The 20669-nt window shown below is 41.1% G+C and overlaps 1 protein-coding gene across 3 annotated transcripts; it reads left to right on the forward strand.

Annotated features, from left to right (window-relative positions):
• Window positions 1–8: 8 nt before the first annotated feature.
• On the forward strand, window positions 9–20205 carry LOC109873267 (zinc finger protein 346). 3 transcript variants are annotated; one of them, XM_031808611.1, is made up of 7 exons: window positions 9–30; window positions 11169–11272; window positions 11379–11474; window positions 11774–11921; window positions 12118–12366; window positions 15729–15828; window positions 16034–20205. In XM_031808611.1, the coding sequence occupies exons 1-7, from the start codon at window positions 24–26 to the stop codon at window positions 16182–16184; spliced, it is 855 nt and encodes a 284-aa protein (XP_031664471.1). In that variant the 5' UTR covers window positions 9–23; the 3' UTR covers window positions 16185–20205. The 3 variants fall into 3 exon arrangements, with proteins under 3 accessions (XP_031664471.1, XP_020320490.1, XP_020320491.1); XM_020464901.2 differs by lacking the exon at window positions 9–30 and adding an exon at window positions 9415–9655; XM_020464902.2 differs by lacking the exon at window positions 9–30 and adding an exon at window positions 9476–9655 and having other exon boundaries at window positions 12121–12366.
• Window positions 20206–20669: the final 464 nt, after the last annotated feature.

Raw genomic sequence — 20669 nt, forward strand, 5'->3', positions numbered from 1 at the left:
AGGTAACGTTAGAGTAAGCAAACATGCAAGGTAAGCGATCTTACAACACTAGAGAACCGTTCAAATGTTCACAAATGAAACTACAGCAAGCTGTGTAAAACTACCCTGTCAAAATAATGTCAACTTTTTAGCAGCGCCACCAGCAGAACACAACTGTGAGGAGTTTACACAAATATGAGCGGTGTAGCTCATATTGCAGGACTTTGACTGTGGAAAATCACCTCACCAGTCAGTCTATTGTGTGTATTGGACATGTTATATTGCCATGTACAGCCTTTGCCTATTTCATGGACCCAAGATCCATAGGTATCAGCATACTCAGTGAAACCCACAGAACACAGGGTGAAGAGTTTACACAACTATTAAGGTCGTAGCTCTTATTGCAAGACTTTGACACCACTGAAATAAGCCACATTAGCTCACCAGTCAATAGGCTGAATAGTGAAGTGAAGTCCTGCAATTAGAGCTATGGTGCTAATATGTGTGTACACTCTTCAGTTGTGCTCGGTGGGTGTCACTGAGTAGGCTGATACCAGGGATTTTGTGCTAAATATTTCTGTAAAATTCATTCTGAAAGATTCTATTTAATTACAACAAAAAATCAAGGAAAATGATGGCATGAATATGTAGGCTTTAGCAGCCTATAGGTACAGTAACAGTCAAGTATGGACACACCTGATCATTCAAGGGTTTTGCTTTATTTGTACTATTTTCTACATTGTAGAATACTAGTGAAGACATCAAAACTATGGAATCATGTAACCAAAAAATTATTAAACAAATCCTAATATATTTTATATGAGAGAATGTAGCCACCCTTTGCCTTGATGACAGCTTTGCACACTCTTAGCATTCTCTCAATCAGCTTCATGAAGTAGTCACCTGGAATGCATTTCAATTAACCGGTGTGCCTTGTTAAGAGTTAATTTGTGGAATTTCTTGAAAGTTCAATACAAATAGTAGGTTGACCGGTGGGATAATGTGGCTCATTTCACAATCGACTGACTGGGGAGGTGATTTCCCAGTCAAAATCCTGCAATAAGAGCTCAAATGCAAATTGTTGTGTGAATTCTTCACAGGTTTGTTCTGTGGGTGTCACTGAGTAGGCTGTTACCCCATATCATGGACACAAAATCCATAAGTAAGGCTGTACAGTGAAATATAAGTATCCCCCAATGCAATTATGAAGTCTAATGCATCCAAAGTGCGATTTAACTGACTTGTCCTTTTTGTCAAATTAACTAATTGTTGTCTTTTGTTGAATTAATATAACATTACAAACTTGTTAATCATTATCTAGTCCAAATCTGGCATGATTCCACTATTTGTATCCGTTTGCATCAGTTTAAATGCAGGACTTTTTACTGTTTTGGCTAAACTCTGCTGAAAACACAACTCCATGCTTTTCCGTGTGGTAGGAATGCATCAAACTTGGGTCAGCAAGCTGCTACAAGGGGGACAGATGTATGAATATATTTGATAGCTATTCATCTGATTGATAAAGCTGATTAAAAATGCCATTACTAGCCAGAAAGCTGCTGGGGTAAAGCTAGCTAACGTTTAGTTTACTCCACCGTCAGAGTTCAGTTTAGCTACTGTACAAACGAACTAGCTATGTAATTCGTAGCTATATTTTAAAGACTAACTAGTTTCTGACTATTCAACCATTTTTGACAAACTACTTTGTTCACCTGCCTGTTTATTGGTGATTGAAAGTTGGCAAGAAAAATGCCCTTCCTAATTTCACTGCAACTAGACTGTTACCATATAATTTGGAATATTAGGCTTGTGCACATTTTACATGAGTGTTTCATTACCTACAATGAACAAAAATATAAACGCAACATGTAAAGTGTTTGGCCCATGTTTCAAGAACTGAAATAAAAGATCCCAGGAATGTTTCATAAGCACAAAAAGCTTTTCTCTGAAATTTTGTGCACAAATTTGTTTACATCCTGTTAGTGAGCATTTCTCCTTTGCCAAGATAACCATCCACCTGACATGTGTGGATATCAAAAAGCTGATTAAACAACATGATCATTATGCAGAAGCACCTTGTGCTGGGAACAATAAAAGGCCACTCTAAAATGTGCAATTCTGTCACAACACAATGCCACAGATGTCTCAAATATTGAGGGAGTGTACAATTGGTATGCTGACTGCAGGAATGTCCACCAGAGGTGTTGCCAGATCATTTACTGTTAATTTCTCTACCATAAGTCACCTCCAACGTTGTTTCAGAGAATTTGGCAGCACGTTCAACCGGCTTCACAACCACAGACCATGTGAGGTGTTTGCTGCTGTCAACGTTGTGAACAGAGTGCCCCATTGTGGGGTTATGGTATGGGCAGGCATAAGCTACAGACAACAAACACAACTGCATTTAATCTATGTCAATTTGAATGAACAAAAATACAGTGATGAGATCTTGAGGCCCATGTGTTTTTATGTATGTATGAACAACAGATGCATCTGTATTCCAGTCATGTAAAATCCATAGATATAAAATGTATTTCAATTGACTTATTTCCTCAAACTGTAAGTCAGTCAAATCTTTGAATTTGTTGTATGTTGCGTTTATTTTTGTTCAGTATAGTTAACCAAGTAATTGACTGACTTAGCTAATTCTTATGTTTTTGTTGCATTTCAGGTAGAGTGGCATTGCTGATAGGCTAGCGATTCACACAGAACTTCAGAGTAGGAGTACTGATTTTAGGATCCATTTTACTTTCACAATTACATTGACAAGGGGGAGTTTATCGTAGATCACTCCCTATTCTGAGACGCTTTGTGAATATGGGCCTTGGAAGAAAGCTGTTGCCCAATACTTTGCACAGCATTCACTTAACAGTAGGCAACCCTGACCCTGGAGTGCCGCAGTCATTGCAAGATTTTGTTCCAACTAGGCCCTCAGTTCGCTTGAACGTTTTCTACATTGCACAACAGTTTGTGCTGAACAACACTTTCCCAAAACGTTCTTAAACAGTCTGAGATATGTTTGCTCTGTTCGGTGGGTGTGCCGGGGTGTGGCTTGATGCAAGGAGTGATGTATTTAAAGGGCTATTGTGAACCCACAACCCAACCCTTCCCTGTTTTTCAACTGGTCGTTCTGTACAGTACTGCTATCATGTTTTTATGTGCTGAATGCAGCCCTGACCAGCTGAGATAATTGATCAGTTCAGTAATTGTGTAAATTCAATACACCTGGTCTTCCAGGTTGGTTAAATTAAAAACATGAAGTGCCAGGATTGCCTACCCCGATTTGTCAATGCTTATGAACTGAATTCAGTGTGTGAATTTCCATATCAATGACACTTAAGGGTTGCATTGTTAAACATGTAGAGTAAATGTTAACATGGCTTTGGTGATTTACAGGTGCATAATGCATTTGTCATCAGGCCACTGCATGCAGTGACGTGTACTTGGATAGTTACACTGACTGACTGAATACTGCGGCCTTCAGTGGTACTGGATGCAAGGGCCTTACCAGAGAGTACAGCAACTCTCACTCAGCCATTCTGGCAACATGTATTGAATGTAGCCAGTCATTCATACAAACTGTTAGGGATGCAATCACGGACTTCTATTCACTTTGTCTATTTGTCCCGTTCAATCCTGTCTGGGATATACAGTTGAAGTCGGAAGTTTACATATACCTTAGGACATTTCTCCAAAAAGTACGATCTTTGTCCCCGTGTGCAGTTGCAAACCGTAGTCTGGCTTTTTTATGGCGGTTTTGGAGCAGTGGCTTATTCCTTGCTGAGCGGCCTTTCAGGTGATGTCGATATAGGACTTGTTCGGTTGTGGACAGATACTTTTGTACCTGTTTCCTCCAGCATCTTCACAAGGTCCTTTGCTGTTGTTCTGGGATTGATTTGCACTTTTCGCAAGAAAGTACGTTCATCTCTAGGAGACAGAACGCGTCTCCTTCCTGAGCGGTATGACTGCAGGCATTTGGAAATTGCTCCCAAGGATGAACCAGACTTGTGGAGGTCTACAATTTTCTTTCTGAGGTCTTGGCTGATTTCCATGGTGTCAAGCAAAGAGGCACTGAGTTTGAAGGTAGGCCTTGAAATAAATCAAATCAAATCAAATTTTATTTGTCACATACACATGGTTAGCAGATGTTAGTGCGAGTGTAGCGAAATGCTTGTGCTTCTAGTTCCGACAATGCAGTAATAACCAACAAGTAATCTAGCTAACAATTCCAAAACTACTACCTTATAGACACAAGTGTAAGGGGATAAAGAATATATACATGAAGAAGTATGAATGAGTGATGGTACAGAGCGGCATAGGCAAGATACAGTAGATGGTATTGAGTGCAGTATATACATATGAGATGAGTATGTAAACAAAGTGGCATAGTTAAAGTGGCTAGTGATACATGTATTACATAAGGATGCAGTAGATGATATACATCCACAGGTACACCACCAATTGACTCAGGCTAATTGACATCATTTATCAGAAGCTTCTAAAGTCATGACATTTTCTGAAATTTTCCAAGCTGATTAAAAGCACAGTCAACTTAGTGTATGTAAACTTCTGACCCACTGGAATTGTGATACATAAGTGAAATAATCTGTCTGTAAACAATTGTTGGAAAAATTACGTGTCGTGCACAAAGTAGATGTCCTAACCGACTTGCCAAAACTATAGTTTGTTAACAAGAAATTTGTGGAGTGGTTGAAAAACGAGTTTTAATGACTCCAACCCAAGTGTATGTAAACTTTCGACTTCAACTGTATGTGGCAGGGTCTATGGGAAATCACGGACTACAAAAAGAAAAGCAGTCATGTCACGGACACCGACGTCACGCTTCCAGACAAACTAAACACCCACTTTGAGGATAATACAGCACCGGCCCGCTAACAAAGACTGCCCCCCTTCTCCGTGGCCGACGTGAGTAAAACATTTAAACGTGTTAACCCTCACAAGGCATCCCTAGCTGTGTCCTCAGAGCATGCGCAGACCAGCTGGCTGGTGTGTTTATGAACATATTCAATCGCTCCCTATCCCAGTCTGCTGTCCCCATATGCTTCAAGATGGCCAACATTTTTCCTGTACCCAAGAAGGCAAAGATAACTTAACTAAATTACTACCGCCCCATAGTACTCACTTCTGTCATGAAGTGCTTTGAGAGACTAGTCAAGGATCATATCACCTCCACCTTACTGGCCACACTAGACCCACTTCAGTTTGCATACCCCCCCAACAGGTCCACAGACGATGCAATCGCCATCACACTTCACACTGCCCTATCCCATCTGGACAAGAGGAATACCTATGTAAGAATTAATTGACTACAGCTCAGCATTCAACACCATAGTTCTCTCCAAGCTCATCATCTAGCTGAAGGCACTCGGTCTCAACCCCGCACTGTGTAATTGGGTCCTGGACTTTGACGGGCCGCCCCCAGGTGTTGAAGGTAGGAAACAACATCTCCACTTCGTTGACCATCAACACTGGGGCCCCACAAGGGTTGCGTGCTCAGCCCCCTCCTGTGCTGCCTGTTCACCCACAACTGCGTGGCCATGCACGCCTCCAACTTCACCATCAAGTTTGCAGATGACACAACAGTAGTGGGCTTGATTACCAACAACAACGAGACAGCCAGGTGAGGGTACTCAGACTGGTGTCAGGAAAACAACCTCTCACTCAACGTCAACAAAACAAAGGAGACGATCGTGAACTTCAGGAAACAGCAGAGCATCCCCCCATCCACATCGACGGGGCAGTAGTGGAGGAGGTGGAAACTGTTAAGTTCCTCGGCGTACACATCACAGACAAACTGAAATGGTCCACCCACACAGACAGTGTGGTGAAGAAGGTGCAACAGCGCCTCTTCAACCTCAGGAGGCTGAAGAAATTTGGCTTGTCACCCAAAACCCTGACGAACCTTTACAGATGCACAATCAAGATCATCCTGTCGAGCTGTATCACAGCCTGGTACGGCAACTGCACCGCCCTCAAACGCAAGGCTCTCCAGAGGGTGGTGCGGTCTGCACAACGTATCACTGGGGGCAAACGACCTGCACTCCATGACATATACAGCACCCGATGTCATAGGAAGGCCAAAAAGATCATCAAGGACAACAACCACCCGAGCCACTGCCTGCTCACACCGCTACCATCCAGAAGGCAAGGTCAGTACAGGTTTATCAAAGCTGGGGCCGAGAGACTGAAGAACAGCTTCTATCTCAAGGCCATCAGACTGCTAAATAGCCATCACTAACTCAGAGAGGCTGCTGCCTACATTGAGACCCAATCACTGAACACTTTTTAATAAATGGATCATTAGTCACTTTAAACAATGCCACTTTAATAATGTTTACATATCTTATATTACTCATCACATGTATATACTGTATTTTATACCTTCTATTGCATCTTGCCTATGCCGCTCGGCCATCGCTCATCCATATATTTATAGGTACATATTCTCATTCACCCTTTTAGATTTGTGTGTATTGGGTAGTTGTTGGGAAATTGTTTGATTATTTGTTAGATATTACTGCACTCAGAACTAGAAGCACAATCATTCCGCTACACTTGCATTAACACCTGCTAACCATGTGCATGTGACAAAAAACATTTCATTTGATTTTTGCAGAAAATGAGTTTAAGGAAAAGGAAAGTAGACAATGAATGTAGGATGTTCCAGCAAGAGTGGACATCGAAACATTTCTTTATTGAGGTATCAGGGAAAGCTGTGTGCTTCGTGTGCAAAGAGAGCACCACTGTCTTGAAAGACTACAACTTGTCCCAACACTTCCTGCCGAAGCATGCAGAGAAATATAGGAATATGTCATCTGAGCAGAGGGCAAGTGCATCGAAACAGTTATTTTCTCAGTTGCAAAAGTAGAATTGCGAGAGATAGCTATGTACTGTCCACAAAATTGCTAAACATAGCAATCTATTCGCTGAGGGCGAATTCATTAAAGAATGTTTAATTGTCTGTGCAGCAATACTTTGCCCCGACAAGAAAGAGCTGTTTGAAAATGTTTCCCTGTCAAGACGAACAGTTACACGGCGTGTTGAGGACATTGCAGACAATATGGAACATCAGTTGAAAGACACGGTAAAGTATTTCACCTATTTCCCCATGGCCCTGGATGAGAGCAGTGATGTACGTGACACGGTGCAGTTGTTGATATTCTTATGAGGCATAACCCCAGACTTTGAAATTACAGAGGAGCTTGCTTCAGTCCAGTCAATGAAGTGCACAACCACAGAGAAATATTTATTGGAGGAGGTTAATAAGTGTGTGAAAATCTGGGACTGAGTTTTGAAAAGATATCTAGTGACCACTGATGGGTGCCCAAACTTGACAGGAAAAAGCGTTGGAATTTTGAAAAGGATACAAGATCAAGTAGCTGAGCTGAACCCAATCAGAAAATTATTTTCCTGCATTGCATTATTCATCAGGAGGTGCTCTGTGAATGTGTTCTGAAAATGAGCCATGTTGTGGATACAGCCACTAAATCTTTAAACCACAGGCAGTTTTTCTCACTGTTGGAAGACAGTCGGGTCATGCAGATCTCCCCTACCACACAAACGTGATTTGGCCGAGTTTGGGGAAAGTGCTTAAAAGGGTGTGGGACCTGAAGTCGGAGATAGATGAGTTTTTGCAAATGAAAGGAAAATATGTGGATATTCCTCAACTGCAAGATAAAGAATGGTTGGCTGATTTTGCCTTCACCATCGATATCATGGCCCTCATGAATTAACTGAATTCCAAACTACAAGGGAAGGGCCTTTTGCATATCAGATGTACAGCCTTGTCAAACCTTATAGGGAAAATGACCCCTCCTGACCCGCCAAATAGAAGCCAACAATCTCACCCACCTTCCAACACTACTAGTCTGTTCCCTATCAGATGATCAGCAGGAGAAGTGTACATCGCCGCTGTGTGCTTCAAACGGTGAGTTCTCATCGTTTTGAAGAGTTCAAAGTGTTGGAAAATGACATGCTGTTGGTTTCCTCTCCTTTCACCTTCAATGTGGATCATGCTCCCATCCCTCTCTTGCATGATCCCCAGGCCATACCCCTACAATCAACACATACCACTACTTTCCCCAATGCTACACATTCCTTTGTCTCATGTCCTTCTGCACACTTCTCACACCTAGGAACCTCCCTCCTACACACTGCTGACATATGCCCATAAGCTTGACACCTGTAACAACGTAATGTATTTGGTACAAAAGCTCGTACAGGATAACTTGTATATATCCAAACATCACTTTGTCGGGCAAAGACTCAACTTCAAAACTCAAAAGAACAGACAGTGACTCTTCTGTTACCCTGTCTGCGTCGCACCAAACAATGAGCATCACAAGTCCAAGGAATCTGCCCCATCAGTTGGCCAGCTTTTACATTTACTGCTACCCCAGTAATCACTCCTTTCAATGGCATCCTTTTCTTGAGAGTGAAACAATTCACATTTCTTGCCCCCATTCGTTTAACGCCGAGCGTCTTCTCCCTGTGACCAGCAGAAACACAAACAATTATCACAAGACCACTTCTGGTTACCCTCACGGATTCCACAGTACCCAACTCTGTTTTCACCCACCCTAAAACCACAAATGGATCAGCCAAAAGGCAAGGGTCCACTTTTCCCAAAAACTTCACTCCTAATGTCACAGACTCATCTTTATCCTGCCCCTCAGTGCAAGCCTCGGGCTCCAAGAACTTCACCACACCTAGCACGTCCGATACTTCGCCCTCATTCATTTCCATTTCTCCTCCTGTCTTCAGCTCACTCTGTTTTACACTTTCTACCGTTCTTCTTCAACAAACCATCTCCCTTTTTTCTGTCATTTTGAACCGACTTAAGCTCACCATCTTCCTCCCTCTCTCTCTTAGACCTCATCTGCTTCTCTTTTTCCCTCCATTCCTCCTCCGTATTCCAAGTATACGTCTCCTTATGATAATACTGCACATCTTGTTCTTGCTTTCTCAAGGGACGCCGCTCAACAGTGCATCCACTGATAATGCAGCTGCTTCGTCTTGATGTTATTCGTTATCATGCAATCACTCAAAGCGCTGTGGCATTGATCAACCAATGGTGTTAGATAACACCCACATAAATTTGCTTGACACCCCTCATCATATTGCAGGAAGAAATACTAAATAAATAAATGAAAAAAATAATAGAAATGAATAAATTAAAGTGGGATTCATTTTTTTATTAATGATTTATCTATGTGTGGATTCATCAATTTAGTTATGTATTGATGCATTTGTGTGCATTCATTCATTAATGCAATTTTTTATTTGTGCATTTTTATTCATACAAAGCAACTGGGAACTCGGCAATCTCCGACCTCAGTGCATTTAAGACAACTGGGAACTCGGAGATAAAAACGAGCTCCGACTGGGAAAAGTAGTTTTGAACCGTCATCCAACTCGGAATTCCAAATCGGGGAACCCTAACCTCTTTCTAAACCTACAGCTCAGACTTTCCGTCCTGAAGATCACTGACGTCATGATTTTACCTCGTTTTTCCCGATTTCCAGTTGTCTTGAAAGCTAGCTCTTTGGTGTCGTCACGATTACGCATGTGCCCGCTGCTGCTGACACGACAGAAAACATGGCGCTCGAGGAACCAAATGGAGATTTTCCATATTTACCTTCAGGGGTGGCGGAGGGTAAGATTATGTTTTCCTTCGCTCAATAGAATGGATATCCACTTTGGTCTAGTATGCATTATTTATTATAGCCAAAACCAAGGGCTACCGCCTTAGTGTGAACAGAGCATAAACAATCCACGCTAGCAATACCTACATCTGCACTATTCTAGCTAGCTATTAGCCATTTGAGCAGCAAGTTCCAAGGTCGATGCAATGCATTAGTGAAGGAGTAATGTTACCTAACAGCTAGCTATTTTCAAATCCACCTTGGCCTTACGAAGGACGGCATTGATTTGTATATACTTTTAGTCTTTATAAAATTTTGTAAATTGGCCAAATCAGTAGCTCGTGCAGTAACGTTAGTACCACTAAGCTAGTTAACGTTCTAACAACAACCACGCATAAAGCAGTACTCTAATTGAAAGGTCCATTGCAGCTGTTACCTCTATCAAAAAAAAAATCGGGGTAACAACTTAATACCTTACTATGATATTCTTTCAATTAAAATGGTTAAAAGGAAACCGCTTCTGAGCAATTTGTCAGGCAGAACGGAGGGGGGCTATGCTATTGGCAGAGGTTTGGACTTCTCTTTCTTATTACATGCTGACCACACCGCTTGCGTGCGTGAGCGTTGCAAAATACATTCAAACACATGTTATTCAATTAATTTGCGACTGCGTTGCCAAGCGCTAAAATAGTTATTTGTGACGCTTAACACGGTGCAAGTCCTGCCTCTCCCACTCCTCACTGTTTATGGAAGCAGATACCCACATGCCATCTTCTCATTGGTTATACCTACATGGGTGAATGAAAGATTAACTGAGTTTGGTCAGTCATCGTGGTAACTATAAAAGTTAAATGACAATCGCCCTATAAAGTCCGAAGAAGAAAAAGCATAAAGGATAGCTGACTAGAAACGATAAGGTTGGCTGTTTTATGTGTGGATTAATTGTAGGAGTAGAGGAGCTTGTACATTTTGGGTAAAATAACAACTCTATGTTTATATCCCAGAACAAATTAGCTAGCAACAGCAAGCTAGATAGCTAAATAGAAATAGGACAAATTAGCTAGCAACTGGAAGCCATCTAGCTAAATTGCCATAAATGTTTAATGCTTTTTGACCTGTCACCAAATTAATATAATTGGTTGAGTTTGTTTTGATATTTCAACCTGCGTGTCGTGATTGCGTTTGGTGTGCGGGGACAAAATCAATAGGCGCGTGGCCGGTTGGGCACGGGTGATGTCACCATGGAAGGCCAAAACTCCCTCCTACCAAACAGGCAGAAATGTCAGGTGGTCTTTTCAAACAGCTCTTTCACTAAAAGTGCATTATCATTTTCAGTTATTATTCCAACCTCCGTGTGAAATGTATATAACAGAGAAATCACTTTTTTGACTGCACTGGGCCTTTTAACTTAGCTGTGAGTGCTTCATCAAAGGCTGAAGAGCATCATAGTGATACCACAGATGGATGGATATATACAGATATTTGATGTCTTTTTTTTAAAGCAATGCTGACATTATTTTTCAGTAAACAAAATGATACAGGAGAATGGTGACCTGTTTTCTGATGCCCTGTGCAAAATCTGCAGTGCTGTCCTGAATTCTGACTCCCAGAAACTTGCACATTATCAGGTCGGTGATCCCACTTGAGTTTGATATTTATTCACGGTCATCTTCTTGACCACTATACAGAGCAGCATCTGATGTTTTCATTCTTACATTCGGTCATTCTTTTCAGAGCAAAAAGCATGCCAACAAAGTGAGACGCTACATGAGCATCCACAAAGAAGAGGAGCCCACCATCAAAAGGTTCAAGTCGCCTTCGGGAGACAGTGTAAGTTTATTTCTCAGCTAGACATTTAGATCATTTTTTTTGTAATTGTGCAGACACTCTTATCCAGAGCGACTTACAGTAGTGAGTGCATTCATTTTCCTACTGGTTCCCCATGGGAATCAAACCCACATCCCTGGCGTTGCAAGCGCCATGCTCTACCAACTGAGCCAGATGGGACCAGCTAGAAAAGGTTTTATCCAGCCCTGCCCAGTTTAAATAGACAGCGTTCATGGATAGAGCGCCCTTAACCTATTTGTGTCCTCTGTTGTTGTACTTTGCTGTATCCCACCCATCTCCAGGCCAGCAGTAATGGCGAGACGGACCGCTCCAAAGCCTGTCATATATGTAACATGACATTCTCCTCTCCGGTGGTGGCTGAGTCCCACTACCAGGGCAAGGTGCACACCAAGAACCTGAGACTGAAGACCTTTGGCAACCAGACCCCAGGTAATGGGCCATCTACACTTATGGCCATATATGAGAAAAGCCTGTTTTAAATTTTCCACCCCATCTGCACGCATTTTCTTTTTCTCCTCATTCTGTGTTATTCCTCTGTCGCATACCTGTATTTGTCAAATGTGTAAAAATATAACTTAAACCCCCCTTTCCTGTCTGATGAACATTTCATGTCCTACCTCCCCAGTAGCACTACCTCAGGCCGTGGCCCCAGTGGTGAAAAAGAAGAAGAAGAAGAAGGAGGCTCAGTCAGAGGAGGCTAGCAACGTGGCATCGTCAGGCCCAGCCGAGGACGACCAGGGCAACTTCTGTTCCATCTGCCATGCCTCGTTCAACAACCCCCTCATGGCCAAGCAGCACTACGAAGGCAAGAAGCATAAAAAACAGCTGACCCAGCAGAAGCTTATGGAGACCTATGGGCCATCCACTGCACCAGGTAGGACAGCCTCGTGTGACCAGGCTTTTCTCTTTTTGTAAGCCCAGAGGAGTTCTCCTTAGGAAGACTATAAAAATGGGTGGAGTCGAGATGGAAATATTTATATACACAGAATATACCAAACATTAGGAACACCTTTCTAATTTTGGGTTGAGGAATAGCCTATGCGTTGTTGCTTCCTGCTATGAATGTATCTGCAGGTCTCTGTTTTGCTGTCTGCTGCTGTGAGCGAGCCACTCTCTCTCCCCACTGTGCATGGAGGAGAGAGAGATGCGTTATGAGAAGCAGAAGCATTTGACATTGCTCAAAATACAATTGCGGGAGAGACCGTTTTCAACGCAACTATAGTTTATTTCTCACCTTTTAATATTTAGTTAATTGCATCACTTTACAACCGGAGTAAGCTGTAGTATGGTTTTGATTCGCTCGTGGAGCAAAGCGCACCAATTGCAGTGACTAGCACTACATCAAGGGTCCTAGTCCAAATGCTGAAAAGGTTTGGTAGGATATTAGCCTACATTTACTGATTAATCAATAAGCCTACATGGTTTATATAGCAACAATATCATATTTAGAGTTAGCTAAGTGTTTTGAGTTCCCTCAGGAATAATATAGCCAATAGTTACAAATATGTCAGCAATTTCTCTGAAGAGCCAAAAATATACACTGCTCAAAAAAATTAAGGGAACACTTAAATAACACAATGTAACTCCAAGTCAATCACATTTCTGTGAAATCAAACTGTCCACTTAGGAAGCAACACTGATTGACAATAAATTTCACATGCTGTTGTGAAAATGGAATAGACAACAGGTGGAAATTATAGGCAATTATAGGTCGACCGACTGATTTTTAAAACCGAATATTGGAGGACCCCAAAAAATCTGATAGTGATTAATCAGCCAAATGTATATATATTTGTAATAATGGCAATTACAGCAATACTGAATGAACACTTAACTTAATAAATACACAATCTTAATAGTACATCATCTATTTAGTCTCAAATAAATAATGAAACATGTTAAATTTGGTTTAAATAATGCAAAAACACAGTGTTGGAGAAGAAAGTAAAAGTGCAATATGTGTCGTGTAAAAAAAGCTAACGTTTAAGTTCCTTGCTCAGAACATGAGAACATATGAATGCTGGTAGTTCAATATTCCCAGTTAAGAAGTTTAGGTTGTAGTTATTATAGGAATCATGACGTGTCGACTATTTCTCTCTACCGTTTTGTATTTGACCATCCTACGGATCCTTGACTTTGGCGATGTCATTTACAAAATAGCCTCCAACACTCTACTCAACTAATTGTATGCAGTCTATCAGTGCCATCCATTTTGTCACCAAAGCCCCATATACTACCCACCACTGCAACCTGTATGATCTCGTTGGCTGGCCCTTGCTTCATATTCGTCGCCAAACCCACTGGCTCCAGGTCATTTTCAAGTCTCTGCTAGGTAAAGCCCCGCCTTATCTTAGCTCACTGGTCACCATTGCAGCACCCACCCATAGCGCGCGCTCCAGCAGGTATATCTCGCTGGTCACTCCCAAAACCAATTCTTCCTTTGGCCGCCTCTCCTTCCAGTTCTCTGCTGCCAATGACTGGAACGAACTGCAAAAATCTCTGAAGCTGGAGACTCTTACCTCCCCCACTAGATGTATGCTCACAGAACACTGCACCTGTACATGGCTCATCTGTAAATGGTCCATCCAATCTACCTCATCCCCATACTGTATTTATTTATCTTGCTCCTTTGCACCCCAGTATCTCTACTTGCACATCCTACCATTCCAGTGTTTAATTGCTATATTGTAATTACTTTGCCCACATGGCCTATTTATTGCCTTACCTCTCTTATCCTACCTCATTTGCACATGCTGTATATAGATTGTTCTACTGTATTATTGATTGCATGTTTGTTTATTCCATGTGTAACTCTGTATGTGTCGAACTGCTTTGCTTTATCTTGGCCAGGTTGCAGTTGCAAATGAGAACTTGTTCTCAACTAGCCTACCTGGTTAAATAAAGGTGAAATAAATATAATTCGTATACCTTTTGACTATTGGATGTTCTTATAGGCACTTTAGTATTGCCAGGCAAATCTGGCGAGTTGGTAGGCTTGAAGTCATAAACAGCGCTGTGCTTCAATCATTTCTAAGAGCTGCTGGCAAAACGCAGTAAAGTGCTGTTTGAATGAATGCTTATGAGCCTGCTGCTGCCTACCACGGCTCAGTTAGTCTGCTCTATCAAATCAGAGACTTAATTATAATAAACACAGAAATACGAGCCTTCGGTCATTTAATATGGTCAAATCCAGAAACTGTAACTTTGAAAACAAAACGTTTATTCTTTCACTGAAATACGCAACTGTTCCGTATTTTATCGAACGGGTGGCAATCCTAAGTCTAAAGTATAAATAATACTGTTACATTGCACGACCTTCAATGTTATGCCATAACTATGTAAAATTCTGGCAAATTTAATTATGATCTTCACACAGTTCGCAACGAGCCAGGCGGCCCAAACTGCTGCATATACACCGACTCTGTTTGCACTGAACGCAAGAGAAGTGACACAATTTCCCTAGTTTATATTGTCTGTTAACATACATTTCTTCTAACTAAATATGCATGTTTAAAAATCTATACTTCTGTGTTGATTTTAAGAAAGGCGTTGATGTTTATGGTTAAGGACATTTGTGAAACGATAGCTTTTTTTCAATCATCACCGTTTGGCGAAGTTGAAGTAGGCTGTGATTCGGTGATAAAATAACAGGCACCGCATTGATTATATGCAACGCAGGACAAGCTACTTAACTACACACAGTTGATGATATTACTAGGTTAACTAGTGATTATGTGAATTTTTTTATATAAGTTAATGCTAGCTAGAAACTTATCTTTGCTCCTTGCAGCCACAAGGTCCTTTTGACGCTGCACTCACATAACAGGTGGTCAGCCTGCCACACAGTTTCCTCGTGGATCGCAATATAATCAGCGTCCAATTACCGATTTGTTATGAAAACTTGAAATCGGCCCTAATTAATCGGCCATGCCATATATATATGACCAGTATGTTAGCAGGCATAAAAGAAACGCCTGAAACTTATGTTTATGTAAGACCAGGCAGCCACGGACACCCAACCTGTGGAAGGAAAAGCCCATGGTTTAGAACTTTGCATATGGTTGAGGCCATTCTTTCTAACAAGTGTTAATAAGTGTCTCTGGAGTGTAAAATAAAGTAGGAGCCAGACAGTACGGGCAAATAAATTGTGTGCCAATGCAGTATTGGGTCATTGCATGAAGGTTTTATGTGTCTAAAATGGAGTTCCTTGCCAACTAGTCCCTTCTGTGTCTCCAGCTTCCACAGTAAAGGGCTACCCATGTACTGTCTGCAACATCGAACTGAACTCTGTGGAACAGTATCAGGCACACATCAGCGGCTCCAAACATAAGAACCAGTATGTATCCCTCTCTCCAATATCCAGTGAGCCAGTAGAAACAACAACCACTGCATGCACACACCAGTGTATACCCCACTATTTGCCAAGATAGTTTGTTTTGATTCCAAACAGCAGTTAACATATGCAGAAAATACCTGTTACTGATGATTTTGTTTCTATGTTTAGTGGCTTTGTTCTAATCAATTTCAATATTTTTTTTCAGTGTCAGAGGGAAGAAAGCGAGCAGCCCGATGTTCATCGGCCCATCGGAAAACAAGTACACAGCAGAAAACCAGCAGTCAGAGTACCAGTATACACCTGAAGCCGAACCAGTACAGGAGGACTGGGGTGCTTTCAGCCAAGATTACGAGTGACGAGCCTCCCAGTGCCCCCCCCACCAACACCACAGTTCCCTCAGCTAGGGCCAGAAGGATCACCTGACCAGGAAAAGCTCTAGGTCCTTGTTACAATACAGGTTACAACTAGGATCCAGAGTTTGTTTCTTTTTTTCTGTTCATGTCAGGAAAAATCCCTGGACAGAGGGCAGCCTATATGTGGTGTTCTTTCTGTGGTGTTGTATCTGCCTCATGGATGAATCTCAACTCCAGCTCTATATCATTCTGTCTACTCCATGTCTAAATCCCAGTACATGTTCACTACCGGTCAAAAGTTTTAGAACACCTACTCATTCAAGGGGTTTTCTTTATTTTTACTCTTTCTACATTGTAGAATAATACTGAAGACATCAAAACTATGAAATAACACATGGAATCATGTAGTAACCATGAGATTCTTCAAATATCCACCCTTTGCCTTGATGACAGCTTTGCACACTCTTGGAATTCAATCAACCAGCTTCACCTGGAATGCTTTGACAACAGTCTTGAAGGAGTTCCCACATATGCTGAGCACTTGTTGGCTGCTTTTCCTTCACTCTGTGGTCTGACTATTCTTCCCAAACCATCTCAATTTGGTTGCGGTTGGGGGATTGTGGAGGCCAGGTCATCTGATGCAGCACTCAATCACTCTCCTTCTTGGTCAAATAGCCCTTACACAGCCTGGAGATGCTTCTTTAGCCCTTACACAGCCATAATGCGTCTTTGCGGTTGGAATCTAAAATTTGGAATCCAGGACAGATTTCTACCGGTCGAATGCCCGTTGCTCGTGTTTCTTGGCCCAAGCAAGTCTCTTCTTATTGGTGTCCTTTAGTCCTGGTTTCTTTGCAGCAATTTGACCATGAAGGCCTGATTTCACGCATTCTCCTCTGAACAGTTGATGTGTCTGTTACTTGAACTCTGAAGCATTTATTTGGGCTGCAATTTCTGAGGCTGGTAACTAATGAACTTATCCTCTGCGGCAGAGGTAACTCTGGGTCTCCCTTTCCTGTGGCAGTCCTCATGAGAGCGAGTTTCATCATAGGGCTTGATGATTTTTGCAACTGCACTTTCAAAGTTCTTAATGTTCTGTATTGACTGACCTTCATGTCTTAAATTAATGATGGTCTGTCGTTTCTCTTTGCTTATTTGAGCTGTTCTTGCCATTATATGGATTTGGTAAATCCTCTGTATACCACCCCTACCTTGTCATAACACAATTGATTGGCTCAAATGTATTAGAAATTCCACAAATTAACTTTTAACAAGGCACACCTGTTAATTGAAATGCATTCCATGTGACTACCTCATGAAGCTGGTTGAGAGAATGCCAAGAGTGTGCATAGCTGTCATCAAGGCAAAGGGTGGCTGCTTTGAAGAATCTGCTATTTGTTTTTGGTTATTACATGAGTCTGCACTATATGTGTTATTTCATAGTTTTGATGTCTTCACTATTATTCTACAATATAGAAAAACCCTTGAATGAGTAGGTGTTCTTAAACTTTTGACTAGCAGTGTGTGTTGGTTGTGTTTCTAGTCGGTCAGACCAGAGAGGAATAGAGACTCCTGGACATGTTCTCTCTCATTCTGTCCAGTTCAAAATGATGTCATAAATATTTAAAATTCCAGACAATACAGTACAATGATATGACTGTAGACAGAATTTCCCTGGATGTTCCTTTCGTTTGTGCGAGGGACTTGCAGTTGTGTTCTGGTTCTGTGTGAAATATATATATATTTTTTTTTTACCACCTTTTTTCCCCATTTTAGGCTCCTAATCCTTGTCCCCCCCCCCCCCCCCCCCAACACTCGTTCTTTTGATCCCTCTTCTCTTCGACTGGCTGAGGAGAAACTCCAACATATCCTGTACAGAAAGTTATTTCTAGAATTGTTACTCGTTCTATTAATTATAATTATTTCGGTTTGCTGTTAGCAACATCGAGAGTGACTTGGGATCTGTTTATACAGGAAGCACAATTCTGATATTTTTCCACTAGTCCTTTGACCAATCAGAATGCTATTTTGACAATAATTGGACAAAATATCAGAATACTTCTGCTTGTGTAAATGCGTCCTTGGATGTTTTTTTTTTATGTTACATTTTCTGCACCCACCAACCTCTGTGAGAACCTAGATTGATGTTTATTTTAAGTAAAAGACTGGCAGATAAGCACATCCTATAATCGTTTTATTATATGCACATGGGCTTGTATCAGTTTACAAACTGCGCTGTCATACCAACAATATGCCGCAGCAGAATATGACATTACTTCTCTAACTGTGCTTTTTATTAGGAATGCGCTGTCGGTACCAGGACTTAATCTATGTATTTGTGTTTTGGTCACACAGGAAAAAGGAAATGAAACAACTTACTTACAATGTGACATATACCTTTACTAGACATCTGCTGTGCTATGTCATAGTTGTAGAATTCATGCAATAATGTTTTATTCTGTAGTTGTCCATCTGTGCTGGTTGGGCCAGGAAAGATTGTCAGAATGTTGGTCAACATTTTGTGAGTCTGGAGTGGATTTGTCTGATGTGATTGTGAAGATCTGAGATTGTTTCTTCGGTGGTGAAACTAAAATAAGCTATTTCAAAGGCTGTGTTTTGTCTAGTTAGTGCTGATACTTTCTATGTTTTTGCATTTATTGAAAATACAAAATATCTACTTGGACATGGTTCATAGACTGCCTGTATCAGATAAGTGAGGGATTGAATGTGCGGTGCATTCGTTACTGACAGATGGTAAAGGATCATAGATTTGTACTTTATTTACTCTTTCAAATGAAAGAGTGATATATGGATCTATAAAGGCATTAATACATGTTTTGATAAGAGCCCATCCCCAAGTATTTAATTTGTGACTAGTTGTTTTGGTTATTTGCAATTTTGGCATGTCTTAAGAATAGTTTGGTTTTTAGCATCAGACATGACAAATTGCATATTTTAGTATTGAATGTGTTCAGCCTTTGGCTGAAGAAATGTTGCATTGATTTTGGATGTAATTCATTCGAGGGCTTCTAAATAAATACATTAAAACAAACAAAAATAGTTTTATTTTCAATATAAACTATGTATGGCTTAAAGTGCTAGAGATCGTATCTAGGTAAAATGTTTGAACAAAAGTCAGATTTCCTGTATTTTTATTCTATTTACTCCGTGTTCCTCTCACCCAAATGTTTTTGCTCCTCAATCACATTACTTTACATTTGAATTTGGGACTTTTTATGGGCTTGCCACTGTATGGCGCACTTACTCCTTTCTAGCCTAAGCCATAGAGCAAGCCAGTGTATCTGTCGCGGAAGCCTCTTGCCAGGGTTGTACATCATACAGACAAGCAAACATCCAGTGAACACTCAAATTATTTCTCAAGAACAGTTCAGCTTTTCAACATGTTCTGTATTGTTATCCCACTATAATTATACACATCTGTTTGTTTCATGTGGTTCTCAACTAAGATTTAACCACATCTCTATTTGGGTGATGGTTTAATGTTTTAGCTCACATTTTATTTGAGGACATTATTTTCTTATGGCTGAATTTTGAGGTTGTGTGTGGAGCTCATTTTAAAATGGGCCATCTTGTTTTGAGTGATGTACACATTGATCAAGCTGGGAGGGAAGTTATTATCTGACACACAGGCTGCTTTTTACTTTATTTCTCCCTATATCTCCCTTTTATTTCTCTCCTGTGCCAAAGAGGTCAATGAGCTTGATTTGGCTTAGGTACAAGTTCCATTCATAAAGTGTGTGTGTGTGTGCAGGAGGTATGAGAGTTGTATGTATTTTCATTGATAACTTCTATTTACTGCAATGGGGAGGTGTCCTGGGCCACAATTCATAGAGCTTGGCACTACTAGGCCTCTGTCAGTGGTTTATTAACACTGCAGACTCACGTAGACCAGCTCACATCTGGAACAGGCCCCGCACACATCCCCCTGTTGTGGAGCAGAAGATAGGATAGCAATGCTGTATGGTTAACGTTTTACATAAACATTAATAAACTGCCTAGTGTGTTTACCCTCGTGCTGTCATTGCGTGTAACTGTGCAGGCCGCTTGATGTTGTCAGGAGGGGAAATGGCCATAACACAACCAGACAGGAGGATTTGTCTTGGTCGGGATGAATGGGCTGTTCTTCTTTTGGAACAACAGATGAAAGCCAGCACTAACATGATAGCAACCCAAAATATACAGTTGAAATGAATATCTCAAATAAACCATGATACCTTGTCATATACATTGGAGATACTGAATTGAGAAGTTTGGAGGTTGTCAAAATGTATTTTTCAGTGTTATATACTGTATATTGGAGTCTGAGCCTCTATCCTTATGGTTCTGAGTGCTGATCTAGGATTAGGTCCCCCCTGTTTATAGAATCTTATTCAATATTAGCAAAACAGATCCTGCATCAGAACTCCTACTCTAATATGCTTTATGAATATGGGCCCTGATATTCCTGAGATGCAACAGCACCAGACTTTA

This window comes from Oncorhynchus kisutch, linkage group LG28, assembly GCF_002021735.2.
Source record: "Oncorhynchus kisutch isolate 150728-3 linkage group LG28, Okis_V2, whole genome shotgun sequence".
Taxonomy (NCBI): domain Eukaryota; kingdom Metazoa; phylum Chordata; class Actinopteri; order Salmoniformes; family Salmonidae; genus Oncorhynchus; species Oncorhynchus kisutch.

Coding starts and splice junctions, on each gene's coding strand:
- LOC109873267 (XM_020464901.2), top strand. CDS start 9,598: ATGGCGCTCGAGGAACCAAATGGAGATTTTCCATATTTACCTTCAGGG. Junction 11,273..11,378: donor AGAAACTTGCACATTATCAG/GTCGGTGATCCC, acceptor CATTCTTTTCAG/AGCAAAAAGCATGCCAACAA. Junction 11,922..12,117: donor CTTTGGCAACCAGACCCCAG/GTAATGGGCCAT, acceptor CTACCTCCCCAG/TAGCACTACCTCAGGCCGTG.